The sequence below is a fragment of the Exophiala aquamarina genome (genome assembly GCF_000709125.1).
Source record: "Exophiala aquamarina CBS 119918 chromosome Unknown aczIA-supercont1.12, whole genome shotgun sequence".
NCBI classification, from domain to species: Eukaryota; Fungi; Ascomycota; class Eurotiomycetes; order Chaetothyriales; family Herpotrichiellaceae; genus Exophiala; species Exophiala aquamarina.
In genome coordinates this window covers 112,463-130,794 of record NW_013550576.1, presented here as the reverse complement: position 1 = coordinate 130,794, position 18,332 = coordinate 112,463, and the positions used below count along the sequence as shown (strand labels likewise).

At 50.3% G+C, this 18,332-nt stretch overlaps 8 protein-coding genes across 8 annotated transcripts; 4 read left to right on the top strand and 4 right to left on the bottom strand.

Moving 5' to 3' along the window:
* Positions 1-3,144: 3,144 nt before the first annotated feature.
* On the bottom strand, positions 3,145-4,353 carry A1O9_10050 (uncharacterized protein; the record flags this gene model as incomplete). The annotated part of the gene is made up of 1 exon (XM_013400786.1): positions 3,145-4,353. The coding sequence occupies one exon, from the start codon at positions 4,351-4,353 to the stop codon at positions 3,145-3,147; it is 1,209 nt and encodes a 402-aa protein (XP_013256240.1).
* Positions 4,354-4,909: 556 nt separating this feature from the next.
* On the bottom strand, positions 4,910-6,520 carry A1O9_10049 (dihydrolipoyllysine-residue succinyltransferase, E2 component; the record flags this gene model as incomplete). The annotated part of the gene is made up of 5 exons (XM_013400785.1): positions 4,910-4,948; positions 5,001-5,078; positions 5,125-5,307; positions 5,367-5,759; positions 5,810-6,520. The coding sequence occupies 5 exons, from the start codon at positions 6,518-6,520 to the stop codon at positions 4,910-4,912; spliced, it is 1,404 nt and encodes a 467-aa protein (XP_013256239.1).
* Positions 6,521-7,190: 670 nt separating this feature from the next.
* On the top strand, positions 7,191-7,587 carry A1O9_10048 (NADH dehydrogenase (ubiquinone) 1 beta subcomplex 9; the record flags this gene model as incomplete). Its single annotated transcript, XM_013400784.1, has 3 exons — positions 7,191-7,325; positions 7,380-7,458; positions 7,514-7,587. Coding segments are annotated over 3 exons (288 nt in total), but the record flags the coding sequence as incomplete, so codon positions are not given.
* Positions 7,588-8,325: 738 nt separating this feature from the next.
* Positions 8,326-8,890, bottom strand: A1O9_10047 (histone H2A; the record flags this gene model as incomplete). Its single annotated transcript, XM_013400783.1, has 3 exons — positions 8,326-8,378; positions 8,428-8,720; positions 8,838-8,890. 3 exons carry the CDS (start codon positions 8,888-8,890, stop codon positions 8,326-8,328), a joined length of 399 nt encoding a protein of 132 aa, XP_013256237.1.
* Positions 8,891-9,620: 730 nt separating this feature from the next.
* A1O9_10046 (histone H2B) lies at positions 9,621-10,150 on the top strand (the record flags this gene model as incomplete). Its single annotated transcript, XM_013400782.1, has 3 exons — positions 9,621-9,792; positions 9,849-9,920; positions 9,972-10,150. 3 exons carry the CDS (start codon positions 9,621-9,623, stop codon positions 10,148-10,150), a joined length of 423 nt encoding a protein of 140 aa, XP_013256236.1.
* A 922-nt stretch (positions 10,151-11,072) lies between these two features.
* On the bottom strand, positions 11,073-12,584 carry A1O9_10045 (autophagy-like protein 4; the record flags this gene model as incomplete). Its single annotated transcript, XM_013400781.1, has 1 exon — positions 11,073-12,584. One exon carries the CDS (start codon positions 12,582-12,584, stop codon positions 11,073-11,075), a length of 1,512 nt encoding a protein of 503 aa, XP_013256235.1.
* A 1,026-nt stretch (positions 12,585-13,610) lies between these two features.
* A1O9_10044 (uncharacterized protein) lies at positions 13,611-15,800 on the top strand (the record flags this gene model as incomplete). The annotated part of the gene is made up of 1 exon (XM_013400780.1): positions 13,611-15,800. The coding sequence occupies one exon, from the start codon at positions 13,611-13,613 to the stop codon at positions 15,798-15,800; it is 2,190 nt and encodes a 729-aa protein (XP_013256234.1).
* A 907-nt stretch (positions 15,801-16,707) lies between these two features.
* Positions 16,708-17,569, top strand: A1O9_10043 (uncharacterized protein; the record flags this gene model as incomplete). Its single annotated transcript, XM_013400779.1, has 2 exons — positions 16,708-17,073; positions 17,123-17,569. 2 exons carry the CDS (start codon positions 16,708-16,710, stop codon positions 17,567-17,569), a joined length of 813 nt encoding a protein of 270 aa, XP_013256233.1.
* Positions 17,570-18,332: the final 763 nt, after the last annotated feature.

Here is an 18,332-nt window from a genome sequence, read left to right as displayed (position 1 = left end):
ATTGCTTCCAAGCTGCCTGATGTACGACTAGGAGGCAAAGGTGCCTCGGTCGGAGTCAGTTCCTGCAGCGCAGCGTTTCTGGTTTCCCCACCACCACCAACCCTAGCTCCACTTCCCCGCTTTCTGAAGTACAACATGCGAATCGCCATCCTCAGGCAACCTGCGAAAATGCCCTGTCCTCGCGAGGACGGAGGATGGCCGATGGGGCAGGGCTATGGGCAAGGGGTTAGTTTTCGTTCAGACTGATTCCAGAATACGGAATACCTTCGCCGCATGACCGTCAATCCACGGACTTGAGATGCGGCGAGGCTGAAAGACCTAAGGGGCTTGGTTCGGGCCGGGTATGATTGTAGTTTCCCATTGGCTAATCAAGATGATGACAAGGCTACACTTATTCTGGCAACAAGAGTTACGAAGATCAAGATGGTGACCATATTAATACGAAGAGGTTAAGGATAAAGATCCATTGTTTAGGACGGATTCATTCATCGTGTGGTCTTCTCGGGTTTCCCGACGCCTACTATTCGAGATTGGAAACTAGCTCTCCGCAGAGATATTATTTAATTTCCAAATTTTGCCAAATTGGGGACATCGACAATTTAAAAGCTTTGTTTTTTCTCTATAAATAATCAACGCTGGACGAGGTGGAGGGTGATCATTGCACTCGGCCCCTTGCGCGTCCCGACAATCAGGCTGCAAGCTTCGAGTACTCCTAGCTCCAACTCGTGTTTTGTCAAAACAAGCAAATTGCGCCCAAAACCCCAAAAGCCATACATACCTGTGGCTCCCAATGATTGCGCCATAAAAAGTGTGATGTACCCTAATTACATGCATAGTCAGTTTCAAGATGCGACAGTGGGGTTTGCATTCTTACCGTTGATACGCGCAAACATCTCGGCCCAGCTGGTGTTTCGAGCTATTTCCAAGTGGTATAGCGCGACGATTGCAGAATCATCCACAGCACCGCGACACATTGCACAGCTCGAGCGCGAGTCTTCTTCTAGCTCCCCTGCTTGCTCTAGCGCTTCAATCTTCATCTGTTGCTGCTGCGCAAACCAAGAGATGGCGCAGTGAGAGTGAAATGGGTGCTGGCAGGTCGGACAGACAAACTGAGGGACCTCGAGGACAGTGTTGTCGGTTGGCATGGTGCGTTCTCCAGCACCGCCCTCCTGGTTTGGATCAGAAGTGAGTTCTCCTTGGCAAATCGAACAATCGTGGTGATCGGGTCTTGGGGCGGCCACTGCCACTGAGTTAGCTTCTATCTCTTCAAGAAACCCACTTGCCTGTGGCTCCCATAGATAATCTTTGAGGTACACCGCCGTCCAGGGGAGTTGTGCAACAACTTTGCTGGTCTCCCACAGACGATTGCGCCGAACCCTACTAGCCAACATGCCCATATTTCCAGCCATGAGCGGCTTCTCAAAAAAGAGGTACGCTTGCTCAAGGAATGCCATGACTTTCTCGTCTGCTTCGTGCGAGCTCTTCAGAAACTTGAGGAGCCCCTCCAAATATCTCACCTGGGTTTCAGGGTCCAGTGCAACGCTTGGACATCTATCTGCGTGCCGGATGAACTGGACCCGCGTCTGAGAGTGAAAACGCCACAACTCATCCATGTCTGCCAACACTCTGTCTGCTGAGGCGAGTTTATCATCGGGAAGTACTCGAAGATACTCCTCGAGGAGACCTCTATTCTCAGACATGGTGCGGGGGAACCAGGTGCTGCTGTCCATTGAATTGAGGATGCCGAAGATGCCGTTCATACGTTCTGGATGTCCTGGAATCTCCAGCCCCATCAGTCTAGCGACGCCCTCCAGAGAAGTTTCATCCATGATGATGTCAGGGATGCTTTCCGCCAGAGTTGCGGATGACGGTGATTTATTTGGTTTTCAATGACAACTAGTCACCAGTTGTCCTGAGTTGTTTGGTTGCTATTGAAATGAAGGGTGATCATCTTGAAGCTAGCAGTAAATCGTCGATAGTTAAATACTCTGTCAACAATGGATGCTTGTCCTTGTTGCCCACTGATGACAACCGTTTGTAAGGATTGCGACAATAAAGCCAGCCATGTAAAAAGGTTGAAAGAATTATTTTTCCTGCTCCGGGTACTTTCACCTCTGGGAGGTCACAAGGCCCTTTGAACGGCCAGTACATGAAAGACACCGGTGAGACAAAGGGAAAGGAGGTCCAAGCAGAAGTGGCCCTGAGAAGGACGGGCACTTTTCTCTTGCTTCCATTCACGATCTCTTCTATCGTGTCATGGAAGTACCACGGCATGCGGTTCCACGTTGCGCGAGTCGGCTCGAGCTCTATTTGCCGGATGCTAGGATCAGATCGTCTTTCTTCTGTCATTCCTATCGTTCTGTAAGTCTACGGTCTCAAGAACTGATGTGGTGCGGATAAGGCTTCAATATGGACAGGACTTGGGTTATATCAGATGGAAAGAACGTTCTCCGGCTGCCATCAGAATGCCGGCGTTCATGCTTTGCCGAGTTTGGATCCACCGCAGCGATCGGATGTTCCTCCGGTCGGGTTTTCACCTTTCTTCTTAATCGAGCTGCTAGATCGGTGCACAAAAATTCATCATCTGGATTGCGATAGTCGAAGGCTTGCAATCTAGTATGCTGGAATCGAAAGCATCAGCTACATGGTTATGTCGAGGGCCATTTGACATGCTGGCTCCGCAACATATCCCAGGGTTGTGGATGGTGGATCCATGTTAATGTTGACATCAAATAAACACTAGGCACTTGAGTGCCAGGGGATCTATTTTGTAGTATGTATCGCTAAATTAATTAGCTCATGCTAGCTTCTCAAGGTATATAGTCAAAGACGAAATCAATCCTACCGTCAACGGAGCTATCAGTCGTCCAAGGCTCTACTTTGACCTCTAGATGGACCAACGAAAGCAGTAATAGCAGAGAAATACTGAACCAGCACTGGTTGCACAGCGTGTAGAACAGCCTGACAGAGGTAGAAAACGGCCAAGACGGTTAGGGGTTTGATTCTTGAATTTTTGGCCGTTTGGGCGACGCCCAGCTAAAATCTTATACATTGTTGCACTGATAAGCCCCACTGGCCCGAAAAGCCAGGCTGAGCATGGTGCACCAGCATGTTATTTGTGTCGCAGGACAGTAGGTTCAGCACTCAAACGTCATCCAAAAACCGGTCACTCGGCAATTCACCATCCTGAAGACCCAGCCCGGGCCAGCCCGTCTTCCCACCCACCGTATTGCCCCCGGCCCCATGCATATCCACGACGGGACAAATTTGCCTTGCAGCCATACGCCAGAGCAGGAACTGTTGCGCAAATAGTGGATGGGCTTGAGGTCGCAGTGTATTGACAGCCTGGATGGTGTGTGTCCATGGTTTTCCCAGCGCAGTGAAATGCAAGACATACACGTCCTCGTGGAATATCGACGTCAATGGGTCGATAGTCGCGGGATCATATGTAGTGAAAGCTATCGGGATGCTTTGTGGCAACAAGGTATTCGGGGCTGACGAAAAGGGGAAGGTCGCCGCCGTTTGGTTCTGAGCTTCCTTGCGCTTCGAATGGTGTAGTAAAGCGGGTGGGCTTCCTTGAACTGTTGAACTCACGGTTTTATTCCATGGCAGCTGCACAGGCAGTACGGGTCGATACTGTGTCCACGAAGGTAGCTCTTTAGTCTCCCAGTGGCTGTTCAGAGTGACATAGTTGCCCGGTAAAAGAGCCATCTCACCCCTGAACATCGAATTGATCAGATCCATGTCATACACGTCCTCCGTGATGTTTTTCAGGGAGGAATCCATCCTGGCCCACAACGGTGCCGAGAGAGATACCATGATCATCGCAGTCGTCGCGCCAGGGTCGCCCGAGAACCAATAAGCATGAGCCGCTGCGACCTCGACATTCAATGGGACTTGAGTAAAAACATCGTCCAGCGATTTCAGAATGATTTGATCCGAATCTAGCACGAGGATCCTACGCAACTGCGGTGCCCATTCGAGAAGGTTGAAGCTGACGAGCTTGAGCAGCACATCGTGATAGTAAGGTGAACTCTGCCCAGCCAGTGGAGGTGGTTCGTGCTCGATGATCGTCACATCATACTGCTCCCTGGACCACTCTTTATATGTGTCTGACACGGCCGAGCTCGCTAGCAGATACACAGGATATTTGGTGTGGAACAAATGACGGAGCCGGTGGATATTGACCAAGGCAGAGCAGGCGTAGATATCACCAGTGGCGTAGAAGACGTAGGCGAAATGAGTGGCCACCTGTTCGGGGTTTTGGGCCCCAGCAAATAGATAGAAAGAATGTAGGATTACCAAGAGCAATAAAAGTGCCAGCAAGAGGCTGATTCGGAATAGTGCGCGCATGTCAGGGTCTGCAACACATATATAGATGTCGAGTGAATGGCCTCTGCAAGGGAAGCTCCTTACATATGGTTTCACACAAATAGATCGCCTTGCATAGAAGTACAGCAAGTGGTTGGGCGACTGAGCCACTTGTGGTCCGAGTGTCAAGGATTCTCGGGAATTTGTATCGCGTTCGTCACGCTGAACGATACCTGAGTGAAATATGACTCTTTGTGTAAGAACTTGAAACTGTAGCAACCACAGTCATGGGGCTAGTCAGCCCTCGAAAATCAGGCCATTCATTGTAGATGGTGGCAACCTCAATGATGAGAATTCGTTCTTGGCTCTCCCTTTGATGAGATATGCGGAATACAAGGATGTGCCGTGCTCAATTTGTGCTCAAAAATGGTTGAAGAATACATGATGCAAAAGCAAGGGCAAGGGGTAGGGAAGGAGTAATGGACGGAATGTTTTTCACCGCACAGATTACTCAATATGGAGATGTACTTTTTGCTCTGGTCCACGTTATGCATTGTTTTGGAAGCTCTGTACAGATGAATTCTGGCTAAGAACCTTTTCATGCCAGTAACATCTTGGAAGGATCTTCTATGTATTCCTGGTGACACTGTTATTACGAGGACGAGGAAAGTGCACGGTTGTATGCTCACCTTCACCTTGACCAAGAAGGTCACTGCCTCCCTACCGTCAAGCAAACGATGATCATAAGTCAGAGCAAGATACATCATCTGCCAATAATTAGTCGGCGTTGAATGTGATTGTTCGAGTACTCACAGGTCTTATCTCGATCTTGCCATTGACAACCATTGGCCTCTCTTTGATGGCGTGCAGGCCAAGCACAGCCGTCTGTGGTAGATTGATAATTGGTGTACCCATCATAGATCCAAAGACGCCTCCATTGCTTATGGTGTACGTGCCACCAGCCATGTCTTCAATGGTAAGCTTACCGTCTCGTGCCTAGCGGTCAAGTAAGCCGGACTGCACGTGCAGAGGTAGCTATGGTGGAGTGATGTTACCTTCTTGCCGAGATCGGCAATTTCCTTCTCAATTTCGACCATTTCTAGGCTCTCTGCATTTCGGACGACTGGAGTTACGAGGCCTTTAGGAGTCGCAACAGCTACACTGATGTCGACATAGTCTCTGTAAACGATGGTGTCACCGCCTCCAGGACCCTCAATGGATGCGTTAGCAGCAGGAACGTCCTTGAATGCCAACACGCTGGCTTTCGCAAAGGCACTCATAAAGCCCAACTTGATACCAGTTTTCTTTAGAATTTCGTCCTTGTACTTTTTGCGGAACTCCATTAGAGCCGACATATCGACCTCATTGAAGGTTGTCAAGGAGGCGGCAGTATTTTGAGATTGCTTCAGACGCTCCGCAATTCTCAGTCGCATGCGGTTCATTTTAACCTGTGTGCATTAGCATGAGTCTTAGCAAGCAATAGCTTAGTAAAACTCACCTTGTTCTCGTTCCTATTACCCCTACCGAAAGGTGACTCAATACCTGCTTTAGAATCTTCCGCGGATTTCTCTTGTTTCGGCGGGGCAGGCTTCTTTTCTTCCTTGGGAGGGGCAGGCTTCTCTTCCTTCTTCGGTGGAGGCGGTGCGTCGGCCTCCTTTTCCTCCTTCTTTGGCTCAGGATCCGAGCTCGTTGGTTGTTCGTCTGAAGCGGGGGCTTTGGGTTCTTCCTTAGCCTCTTGTGCGCCACCGCCGCCGCCCTCACCAGGCTCAAGCTTCGCGATGTCCTGACCAACAGTAACAGTGTCGCCCTCGCTAACAAGAAGCTCCTTAATTGTGCCTGCCTGTGGAGCATTAACAGAAACATCAATCTTGTCTGTCTCGATAGAAGCGATTTCTTCGTCCTGCTCCACATAGTCTCCGACTTGTTTCGAGAAGGAACTCAAGGTTCCCTCGGATATGGACTCTGCCATCTGCGGAACCTTGACCAAAGTCTCAGCATAGTTAGCTGGGGAGGTACTGAACTGTTGGAACCTGGATAGAGAAGTGTAGGTAGTTGGTGAAGACAACCGGGAGCTGATGAGGCATTTTTGCCTGGGTGTGGATGATGATCTGAGGAGGGAGAATGAGCGCGGAGGTAGAGAGGAGGCTCGTCGCAGAAGTGCCAGCCCAGAGACCAGCGGAGGTCCATGTCGTAGTCGGAGTGCGGCCATGGTGAGAGCAGGTGTGTAGGGGAGCTGGTCAAAATGCAGAAGAGTGTATGTACCACCAACCAGCCAATGCTCGACAAAAGTGGCGAGCTTAGTGTTCTACCGGCATAGGAGGCGGTAAGTCCGCCCGCTCAAAGAACAAAGGAGAGACGAAGAAGAACGGCACTTTGAGAGGGTGAGAATATGAATGAGAGGAATGAGAGAACTTGGACTTCGTATGGATGGTAGCGGCGGAGAAGGGCAAGCTCTGGAGAGCTTTTGGGGCTCAGGCTGGGCAAAGAGTTGTTAGGCGCAGCTGAAGCGACCGCCACCGGTTGTGGGAAACAGCTGGGTGGCTCCTGCCAACTGGGTATGCTAGTTCCTGCTAGGGAGCTTCCTCCGCCTGCCAAGCCCTGCCTTGTCCTCCTCAAACCTCACTTCCAATCGACTCGCAGGAATTACAGATTCACGTTGCACGTTTGTAGCCTGCCATATTGTATACTTGAACGCCTAAGAGTGAGACGGATCACTTGGTCGTCAACTCCTATATCGACTGAGGACGTTTAAGCTCCTGGTAACGAGCGCGAGAGCGCCTGCGATCCGACACCATGTCCACCGTCACTCCTCATGTCAAAGCGGTCCGGTACTGCTCTTCCATCCTCCTGGTAGCTGCTGATTGTTGACCATCTTTCACAGATCCCTCTATCGGCGGTCTCTGAAGCTTGCCCTCGACTGGGCTGTGCAGCGGAATCTGTGGCGGGGCCAAGCAGTTTACATTCGCTCCCTGTTCGACGCCAACCGAAACATCAATGATCCCAGACACCGGAGGGTATAAACGTCCATTTTCGATGTTTGAAGCTGTCTAACGCGTTGCTGCCAACAGATATTATTCAATGAGACAGAAAAACTATTAGAGAAATGGAAGCATCCTGATCCATACAGGCCACCAACCGCTCCTGGAGGTACATTGAATCCCACTCGAGATGTCGCAAAGATTTATTGACCACTGTATTCCAGGTTCGAAATATGAAAGAAATCTCCCAGCTCCCGATTTGCCCCCGCCATCAAGAGAATTCGTGAAGAGATTATGAAGAAAGCACGGGGAGATGCACTACATTGTGATTGTACATATAACTAAAGAATGAACAGCCAGAGTCAATGGCCAGTTCCAAGCACAAATGCAAAAGCTTGACATGCAATCATTGCCTCCAGGCGTTCTATTCTCAGACACCTGTGCTCTCTGCCCTGCCTTTGGATCATCGCACACTGCGAGGGTTCCCGCCAGGGAGTCGTTCCAATTTGAATGCTACCCGTGCCGCCCGAACTGTGATATCAGGGCAAACCTACTTCACGCTTCCTAGGGAATTGCCGACTGTCCATTACCAATGGCTGAGCTACTCAGTGGCACTATTCTCTCACAAGTTCGATAACCCCGTCTCGTTTTAGATATCGTGTTTTGTAATGCTCGACTAAATGCGTCACGCCTCCTCCAAACCTGAAAACCAGAGGCTCAGAAGCTTTGCAGAATGGAAGAATTTGTTTGATGCTTTGATATGCCATTGACATTGGATCATTTGACTAGACTGCCTTTATGACCCTGGTTGCAGAGCCTGGTGGCCTTGCTTTCGCATTTCCTCATACCCCGTGTTACACTGCTATCCATGATCATGATGATACTAAGCATGGACGTAATGTACAACCCTTAACCGTTAAAGCAAAGTCTGAAGTGGCCCGATGTTTGCCAGGACCAAACCCAACCCCATAACCCCATTGTGCGATTTGCATGTCATGAAAACTCCCTAATACCCGCTCCAGAAACCAAATCAAGCCTATAGCTCTTGGCTGGGGTTCTTGCCCTTGGCAGTCTTCTTGGGCAAAAGGTCTGGAAGGTGACGTTAGTGATGATATTGCATTGGACAAATGGTACTCACTTTGGTGAATGTTTGGTAGAACACCACCTTGTGCGATTGTGACGTGTCCGAGAAGCTTGTTCAATTCCTCGTCGTTTCGAATGGCGAGTTGCAGATGACGAGGGATGATACGGGTCTTCTTGTTGTCACGAGCGGCATTTCCAGCAAGTTCGAGGATTTCAGCCGCGAGGTACTCAAGAACGGCGGCGAGATACACTGGAGCACCAGCACCGACACGCTGAGCGTAGTTTCCCTTTCTCAAAAGACGATGGACACGACCGACAGGGAATGCGAGACCGGCCTTTGAGGATCGTCTGGACAAGAGTTAGTATGAAAATGGACAGGCACAAATCTCAAGACGCGTCATCCGGATCTAATCAAGACCCAGACCAAGCCACTCTGAAGGTGTGCGCACTGCAGAGGGAACTTACGATTGAGCGCTCTTGGAGCCAGAGGCTTTGCCGCCAGATTTTCCGCCAGTCATTTTGAAAGTTGTGGTTGAGTTAGAAGGTGGGACTTGAGGGTTGAGAATTGGGTCTGAGTAGACTGGTAGATGAGTAAAGTAAAGCTGGGTTGAGGATGGATGAACAGAAAGGAGAAGGGGGAAGCGTTGACGAAGGGTGGGAGGGAAGCAAGTTATAAGAACATGGGAAGGCGGCGATGCGGGCAGTGGGTGAGCAGAGTCGCGCCTCTAGATCAACCCTGCATTGCAGTTGGGGCTGCCGGGATGGAGGATCACAATCAGAATCAGAATCACAGATTATTGGATCAGGGCATGGGTGGCCGCCAATCACAGCACACGTTAGTGAATGATCAAAACTGACCTTTCTGTTGTGTTTTACAATACCGCCCTTGGTTACGCCGCATGACGATAATTTACTGCCAAGAGACCTGATCCTGCAACATGACTGGACTAAAAGTGCTCAAAAACGACACGATAACAATACACGCCAAAAGTGATCCAAGCCCGTTACCCAGATCAACCCGCTCGCGCTGCCTGCAAGCACTCGCCCTCTGATCAACCCACACCTCCATCTCCCATTTGCGCCTGTTATAAGAGTATCCATCATCCGCACTTCGCGTCTTCCTCTTTCTTTCCTCTTCATCCATCCACATCCCGTCACTTCTCATCGCACTTTACTCTACATCTCAAACCACTTTTCATCCCTCATACATCTAAATCTCCGCGTTTTCGCATCTCCAATCTATCAAAAATGCCTCCAAAAGCCGCTGAGAAGAAACCCACCACCGGTGGCAAGGCCCCGGCCAAGGCTCCTCCTGCTGAGAAGAAGGAAGCCGGAAAGAAGACTGCCGCAGCACCTTCTGGCGAGAAGAAGAAGCGTGGAAAGACGAGGAAGGAGACCTACTCTTCATACATCTACAAGGGTGAGTCCTAAGTCGCGTTTGGTTTTCGCATCCATCATACTCACGCGTCGTTCTAGTCCTCAAGCAAGTCCACCCCGACACTGGTATCTCCAACCGTGCCATGTCCATCCTGAACTCCTTCGTCAATGGTAAGTCGAATTCAGTCCAACTATGTTTGCCTGTTCTGACTTCCATTTCAGACATCTTCGAGCGTGTTGCCACTGAGGCTTCCAAGCTTGCCGCATACAACAAGAAGTCTACCATTTCTTCCCGAGAAATCCAGACCTCTGTCAGACTCATCCTGCCTGGTGAGCTTGCCAAGCACGCCGTCTCTGAAGGCACAAAGGCCGTCACCAAGTACTCTTCCCAAAGCAAGTAAAGTAACCTAGTGCATGGAAGGGGTTCCAAATGGGGATGATTACTTGGTTCTTGGGTTTTCGCGTGGGTGATTTCATTATGCAACGGGGTTGAGGCACAATCGGACAGGTGTTCTAAATGGGTTTTGAAGAACACAATTACTTATGATGCGTCATGGGAATGGGGAATCAACTTGATGAGCGCAGTCCATGGACATGGATCTGCTTTCTCGTCAAATCATCAATCATGGTCATGCTTTTTTACAGCTTTCAGAGCTTTTGTTTTTCATCATTAACAATGGTGGGAATATGTACACTTATTCACCAGGCTCAAAGCATGACAGCACAAGCATATTCCAGCTCTGCCGTGATTGAACAGGACTGGATATGATCACATAAATCCAAAGCATGAAATCAAATGACTCTATTTCCGTTTTCTGTTTTTCATTAATGCACTTGATACTATCAGAGCAAGAACTTGCTCGTCGGTGTCCATAGTGGCAGTATCAGTCTGAGCAGAGTGTCAATTCCGTGCGAAATGCATTGTTGTGGTACGCGTCAACATCGAAATTGCACGCTAGTAGAGCGAGCAGTTACAGGACCTTCGGCGTGGGACGCGAAGCAGGTCCACCACTGGCAGCCAAAACATTCCAGACGGATGGTTGGGTGGGGAGAGGTACGTGAGGTGAACCCAGAACCGCTGCTGCGGACTCTTCAAGAACATTTCTCGTGGAAATGACTGATATAAAAAAAGACAGGAAGGATACAAGGTAAAGTAGTGACGGGTTTAGGCAGCGATGACATGTCATTCTCAATTGTATTGCGAGACGGCGTGCCGCATATCCCCGTACCCATTGGGGTATAATATATCGTGTTGGAAGTCTGCAAACACCATGAAACCAATCAACCCAATGCGATTCCCGGTAAAGCCATTATAACCATCATTCATGACGTCTTCGTCTCTATATTTGTTGGAGCATCGGGCACAGGCGGGTCTCCCGTTGCAGGTACCTGTGGAGGCTTGATCGATCCCAACGATACCTCTTCCTTACCTGTTACTGTGACCGTCTCGTCGTCTTCATCTTCATCTTCGTCATCGAATGTTTCCACCTCATCTACCGCCTCTTTTCTCTCCTTCGTCTCGCCAGGAACAGGCGGCTCTTTTTCATACACATTGACGATCGCCTTGCCCTTGACTTCCTTCAGCCTTCTCTTCCAGTCCTCCCAGTCTGTTTCGTCCTTGATTAGAAACCCAATCAGCATGCTGGGATCCATCTCCGAGATCCGCAGGCCGCGCAGTCGCCGTGTATGGCAGGTTGCGATCTCCTCTTCAGTGTAGTCTGAGGCATTTGAGTGGAAAGGGAGAGACGGGCGGGTCTCGTGAGGGTCGAGATAGAAAAAGATATCCCCTTGGCAGCCGATGAAGTAATGCGAGGAAGAGGGACGTCCACCCGCTATGCCAATTGATTGCGGGTATGTAAACGCACTCTTAAGCGCTTCGTGATAGACAGGTGTAATTCTATCTAGCCCAAGTCTAATGCCCAGGAGGATAAGGGTCGGTTTGATGATTCCATCAGTTGCGCTGGTGGCGGCTATAGTACGAAATCGATCTTCATAAACTTCTGATGCTGAAGGGGTCACGTACACTCGTAGGCCAGCGGCAGCACATTCTGCAGAGAGTTCCTTGATGCAGGAAGCTGTTGCCGATGGGCCAAACCATTGGCCGGGGTGTTTCCCACAAGCGGAGGCGCCGTGTTGGACAAAGCGATGGATAGAGAATGGAGCTTCAGGGGAGTCAGCAAACAGGGAGAGAATGTAGGCTTCGGTTTGCATAGAGGCAGACGAGGAAGTGGGTGGGGCAGGAGGGGTGGTCGCTTGAGGTCGCCTCCAGTCACGGCCGAGTTGGAGCACAATCAGGGCGTTTGCCAGGAGCGATTGTCCTGATCGAATCATGCACCCCCAACCCGTATCACTGCTGAACCCTTCCCGCTCCGTCAAGTTGCGAAGTCGGACTGAAAACGACATAGAGGAGCTGGAAGCAGGATCTTGTGAACGAGGAATCGGCGTAAAGTTGGAACGATACGTCATCCATATCCGAGACTCGAAGTCGTCAAGAAAGGCATGCGGCCACCCACCATCAGTAGGATCATTTGATAACGAGGGGAGGTCATGACCAGAGACATGCTGTGCATCATCAAAACTGCCACTGCTAGTGTTTTGAGTCTGCTGAGGTTGTAGATCAGTTGCAGTGGATTCGCTCGCTTCCGACGGGTCGTGGGAGTCGTTGGATGACTCGACCTCCACCACATCATCATGGTCTGTAGTATTTACTGGCTTCGTTGGCGTGGATTTGTACTCATTCCCCAGTAGCCAGACCGGAGTGCCCGACATATCATCATATTTGGGCGGAGGGTCATAGAAATAACGCACGAAGCGTTTGTAATCGACTCCATTCATGACGCCCTGAACCGGGAGGGTCTGCAGGGTAGTGGACAACGCATGCAGCAGGTCGATGGGATTGAGTTGTTGCTGATTTCTATCAGACGAAATGCCCTGCACCAAGATGTAGGTGGTTTTCTCTCCGGTTAAACTAGATGACTCTTGGATTTCGACGCTCGGAGGAGTGTAACCTGGGGCGGTCAGTTGATGGTGGTGGTAAATGAAAGCTCGAAAGGTTTCCAGGGTGGAAAGCCGTTGCGAGGACAGGGAGGAATAGGGATGGAGAACCAGTAGTTGACTGTGGTAATGATTCAGTGCTCGTAGATGGAAATGATAGAAGTAGACTGATGGTGCTGGTAGAGCCCCGAGTCCGTTTGGCTTGCGGTTGATGATGGCAAGACGTCAGCCTTGCGGGCGGGCAGCGAGGCGCCTATTGACGGAAGAATAAGTTGATCCAGAGGAGACACATGGCCCGCACTAGTAGTTGTTAGCGCCTGCTCTAGCGCTGGCTTGGTAACGACTAGAATCATTTCCGGCAATTTTGATCGTCATTGAAGCACTGCAGGTACTCCGTGCAGTCCAGTCCGTATTCACCTCTTCTGCAGATATATGGGACTCCTGAGTCACAGTGGCAACAAGTACTAGGCGATATTCAATGATGTGTATCAGTACTGAGTACTTGTCTTGGATATCCATCCATATTCACTTGCCCACAGATAAATAAAAGGCCTCTCGGTTGCCCATCCGACAAATTATCCAGACTCTGAACCACAACCGCCATCGACCAACCCCGCCAAATGGGGGCACGACAGCGAGCTGCTGCTCGGCACAGCAAGAGAGGCGGTCAGAAGGGGTCGCCGTGGTCTCAAAACCATTCCAACCCTTCCGTCAAAGGTACCTTTCCTCCATGAGTTGAAGCCACGAATACTGATCCGTCATCTTTCCAATGAAGACCTACACCCCAATCTCCGCCATCGAGCTCTCCTATCAGACTGGCTGGACCATTCAGACTCCAGCTCTCCTCACCCTCGCAATGGATTTAGCATGTCCCAGGAGGCCCGTAACACCGAGCGTCACGCCAATGGTTGGGGTGACACAAAGCTGAGAGATCACAGAGTCATCTTCGTCAGTGCGGGCAACTTGACCCGTCAAGAGCCTGAATTGGCTAACGACACGGAACAAAACCTTGTGGAAAACGAAGCCGTCAAAGACTCTCCAGAAACTCGACAAGACACTCTGCCCGACCTGGAAGATACCTTAGAAATCACCGAACACCTTGGAAAGGCAGCGCTTTCGGACCCGGTCAGGCAGGAAGTCGATAAAAAATCCCAGAAGCAGCCTGTCTCTGAGTCTAAGAAGCGCAGGGAGTCATCGTCATCAGAGTCCTCAGAAGAAATCATATTTGCTGGTCGTCTGAAATCCAACTTGACCCCCAATATTCCCTCATCACCATCTTCCGTGCCCAGCCGTTCCCCTCTACGGAACCCAGAGTCTACAGTTACCGCTGCTCAACCAGCTAGCCATCCATTGGCGCAGGTTTTTGCACCGCCAAACCCGGTAGCAATACAGCTGAGACGAACAGTGGACAGACGAGGCAGATCACTCATTCGAAACTCTATCTCAAATGACGAAGAGGCCATCATGGAGGACTATATTGCAAATATGGCCATCGATGATGATGATGATGATGATGATGATGAGGACGAAATTCAGCCAGGCCCTGCCGGCAGGACCAACGAGCATTACAGATTCTATGATAGCTCAGCAGAGGCGAATATGAAAGTTCAAACAATGAACCTCGGACCAAATCCCCGTCCCTCTCGCCGTATCGACCAGGCCATCGACTGGGATTCATCTGATCTTGACGACTTTGATGATTTGAGCACCACTGATGATGAGGTCAATGAAGTCTCTCAAGTTCTTCGTCACAGAACACGTCCGGCTGGCTCCCAATACCTTGTGACCGCGGTAGGCCACGGCGCAAGCGATGCGAAGTGGGTGCTAAGGCAGAAGCTGACATCCCACTCAGCTCTCGCTGAGATCCGTATTTATGAAGAGATCCGTGCTATGAAAGTGCAAGAAACCAGTGGCGATACCGATTTGGACGACGATGATAGTGTCGGCGACGTCCTTGATGATCTGATTGATGATGTTGAATCCGAGGACGATGAAAACAACCGCATCATGAAGCATACCGCTCGCATGACAGATGAGCAAATCGCTCGTGCTCTGGCTAAGCAGGAAGAGCTGGGTATGGGTGGAGATGAAATCCTGCTATTTAATGGGCAGGTCGATGGTGGTGGTGGTGATGACGAAGATGAGGACGACGATGACGAGCTCGCAAGCGCCGCTGACTTCATACCATTCTCTTTAAAGAAACATATTTCGAACCGGGCCAAATCTAAGCGCAATAGACGAGGGCGAGACACCTTCCCCCCTGCTGAAGCATTCGCCGATGCTTTGGAGCAAGACCCTTATGGAGCGTTCGATATTATGGACTTCGACCGACCCAGTCTCCGGCCTAAGAAGAAGGGGCGCAAGGCCGATCTTCCATTCGAACTTGGCACAGATGACCCGGATTTGGAAGCACAACTTCGAAACTCCTGGAACAAGGACCGTGAGAAGAAGGCGTCTAGGAAGCGCGAGAAGATAGCAGAACGGGAAGGACTTTTGCTCGAGTCTGCAGAACGCAGCAGCCCCGCTGCCATCAAGGCTGAGATCAGACAGTTTCTGATACAGGAAGGTGACACCTTGAGGCTTGCTCCCATGGACTCTGCCTTGCGAGCTTCCGTGCATCGGCTGGCCAAGGCACTCAAACTACACTCTCGGTCGGAGGGCAAAGAAGGTCAAGGTGCAGGGCGATTCCCGGTGTTGACCAAATCCCCCAACACCCCAGTCTATACCATCCACACTGTTTGGGAGATAGATGCCTTGCTGAACACAAGAAAGTTCTTTCCGAGGCATGGTGGCGGCTCTTACAGAGGACCCAACGCACCTCGCACTCCTGCCGTGAGAGAACGGAGAGGGGGTGGGGGTGTGATGTCTGGTGCGACCTACATGAATGGTGAGGTCGTCGGTGCATCTGCTCCAGAAATCGGCTCGGATAACAAAGGTCGGGCAATGTTAGAGAAAATGGGTTGGTCGAGTGGCATGGGCATCGGTGCTGTTGGTAACAAAGGAGGTATTGACGTTATCAAGCATATTGTAAAGACGACCAAAGCTGGTCTCGGTTGAGCCAGACATTTGCTGTTTGCGACAGGTTTATGTTTATCATGTGTACCAGCGACATTCATCCAATAGTAGCTAGCTGCGTGAGGCTCTAATGCCCATATGCATGGATACATGACGAATCCACTGCGGTGTGTTTTCTCGAAGATGGGGAATTGAATGTAGATTAATCGACGTGCCAGGGCTTCTTGTCCGTGTGTCTCCATTCCGTTGCTTCTCTCCGTGTTTAATGATATTCGAGGTGGTGTGGTCGTTGGTCGCTGGCTGCGACGTCATCCCAATTCTCCAACTGGATATTTTTATTCGAATCTGAACTCTGTTTGGCCACACCACCAATTACAACATTGCAAAGACGACCACCTTCCTGATCCCGACGCCGTTTTAGAGGAAGTCTGCTTCACCTACGAACATGAATACCTAAACTACTACCAGTCACGTTGGCGCTCTAACTGTCACAATGCATGCAACGTCCCTGGCACAAGGTGCATCGGCTGGACTGTTCAAAACAGCACACCCCCAGAAGCCAGCGGACCGGACACCAAACGATGAGAATAATAATACTCGGTGCAGGTGTGGCGGGGATTGCATCAGCAATTGCGTTGTATAAATGGAGCCATGAGCCACCTAGCATCACTGTCGTCGAGCTTCGGCCAGAACCGTCCCCAATCGGAGGTGCTGTTGGCCTGACACCAATGCTCTTCGCTGCCTCCACCACCTGGGCGTCCTAGCACATATTTGCGAACAACTGTACGGGATCGACATCGAAAAGATCGAGCTTTTCACCATCTACACAGGAGCACGACTGGGGCAGATCTCCTTCGCCAGAGAAAAAGGTGACGGCGTTGGCACACCTACATTTAAAGGGCTGAGAATAGTGCGGGCAGACTTACTGAAAGCATTACTGGAAACTGCCATGTCACTCGACAATGTCGAGGTAGAGTACGGGTGGAAAGCAACACAGGTGGAGGAAAATGAACAGAAGATAACGGTCAACTTTGACAACGGAAGAAGTTTATCGGGGGATTTATTGGTAGGCTGTGATGGCATACACTCCTTTGTCAGGTCTGCCCTGGTGGACCTCGAGCGAACACCAGTCTACACGGGCATCGCCACAGTCTGTGGGTTTGCAGAACTCGCTGACAAAACCGCAGTGCCCTGGCAATACACTGGGCTCTGTCAGTCGCAACGTGGAATGCTGATGACTCCCTACTTCGAGCTATCACGGAAAAACAATTCATTGCAGGAGTCATGGAGACTGGAGATGTTGTTTCGAGAGAAGGTTGGAGAGCCCAAGGGCCGAACAAGAAAATATCAAGAAAAACGTCCAGGATCGATTTGGCAACACTGAGGTCAAGTTCCTCGATCCACTGATCGAGGCGACCGAACACTGGTCACTGTACCCTCTCTACAAGCTTGCACCAAAGGGAAAATGGGCGTCGAAACGAGCAATACTGTTAGGAGACTCTGCGCACGCCATGCCTCCACAGGTTGAAAGTACAGCACATGCAATTGAAGACGCCATTGTTTTCGCCCGGATCCTAGAAAAGCATCAGCCAAGCGACATGGAAGCAGTCCTCGACGCGTATCAAAAACACAGAAGAGAACGCATAGACGCTGCATATGACGAGTCTGTATGGGGCTGGGAAACACAAAAGGACTGTGGTTGGTTTAGTTTCTTCATGAAATCTTGGATCTCGTCAGGTTATTTGTGGTGGACGGCTTCGGCGAGACAGAAGCGATACACAGAAGATGTCGGATCGATTGACCTAGACTAAAGGGCAACATGCCTGGCATGACAACGTACATATCCACGATGAACATACTCAGTAGACAGACCATAATATCGATCGATCCGGAGAATACATAGTAAGTAGAGTTCTTAGCGATAATGGATAGGCTGCATGCGTTGGGTCCATATTCACAGAGAAGGGCACTGCGGATGAGTATGATGTAATGTATTGAGATCTAACTTCCCACTGATGGTCCCTTGTCCGAGAAATGATGTGTAGAGAGAGAATGGGTTGGTTGGTTGCCTGAATCTTGTTCTCGACAAGTGGACGTTCCGTGTGCTTGTTCAACGGACTCCCCACAAAAGTGGTTCGCCCGATTTTACCGAGATCTTGCTCGTCAATCTGGGTGAAGCCTGTTGGCGGTCGTTTCAGAACATAGGCTAAGCCAGGTATATTTTCCAACTCGCAAGATTTCAGGACCATATCATCATATCATATCCCACGCCTTTGAACACATGGTGGCTTCAATTTTAAAAGCTGCTGGCCCAATGCTGGATGACAAGATTCACTCACTCCACCGTGCGCACTGCGTTCAAGTGTGTCTTGGTGGTGCGACTGATCGTCCAAGGGTTACTTTTGCCGTCTCGCCGTATGAATTTCGCTTAGATGCAAGCGACATCGGGTTCGTCGGTTGAGGAGCAGGTATAGTACCTTGTTGTACATGCCTGTTCGCTGGCCATCGACATCAGGCCAAACCGAGGGACCAAGACACTTAATACTATGTACAGTCAGTATATTATATACATTG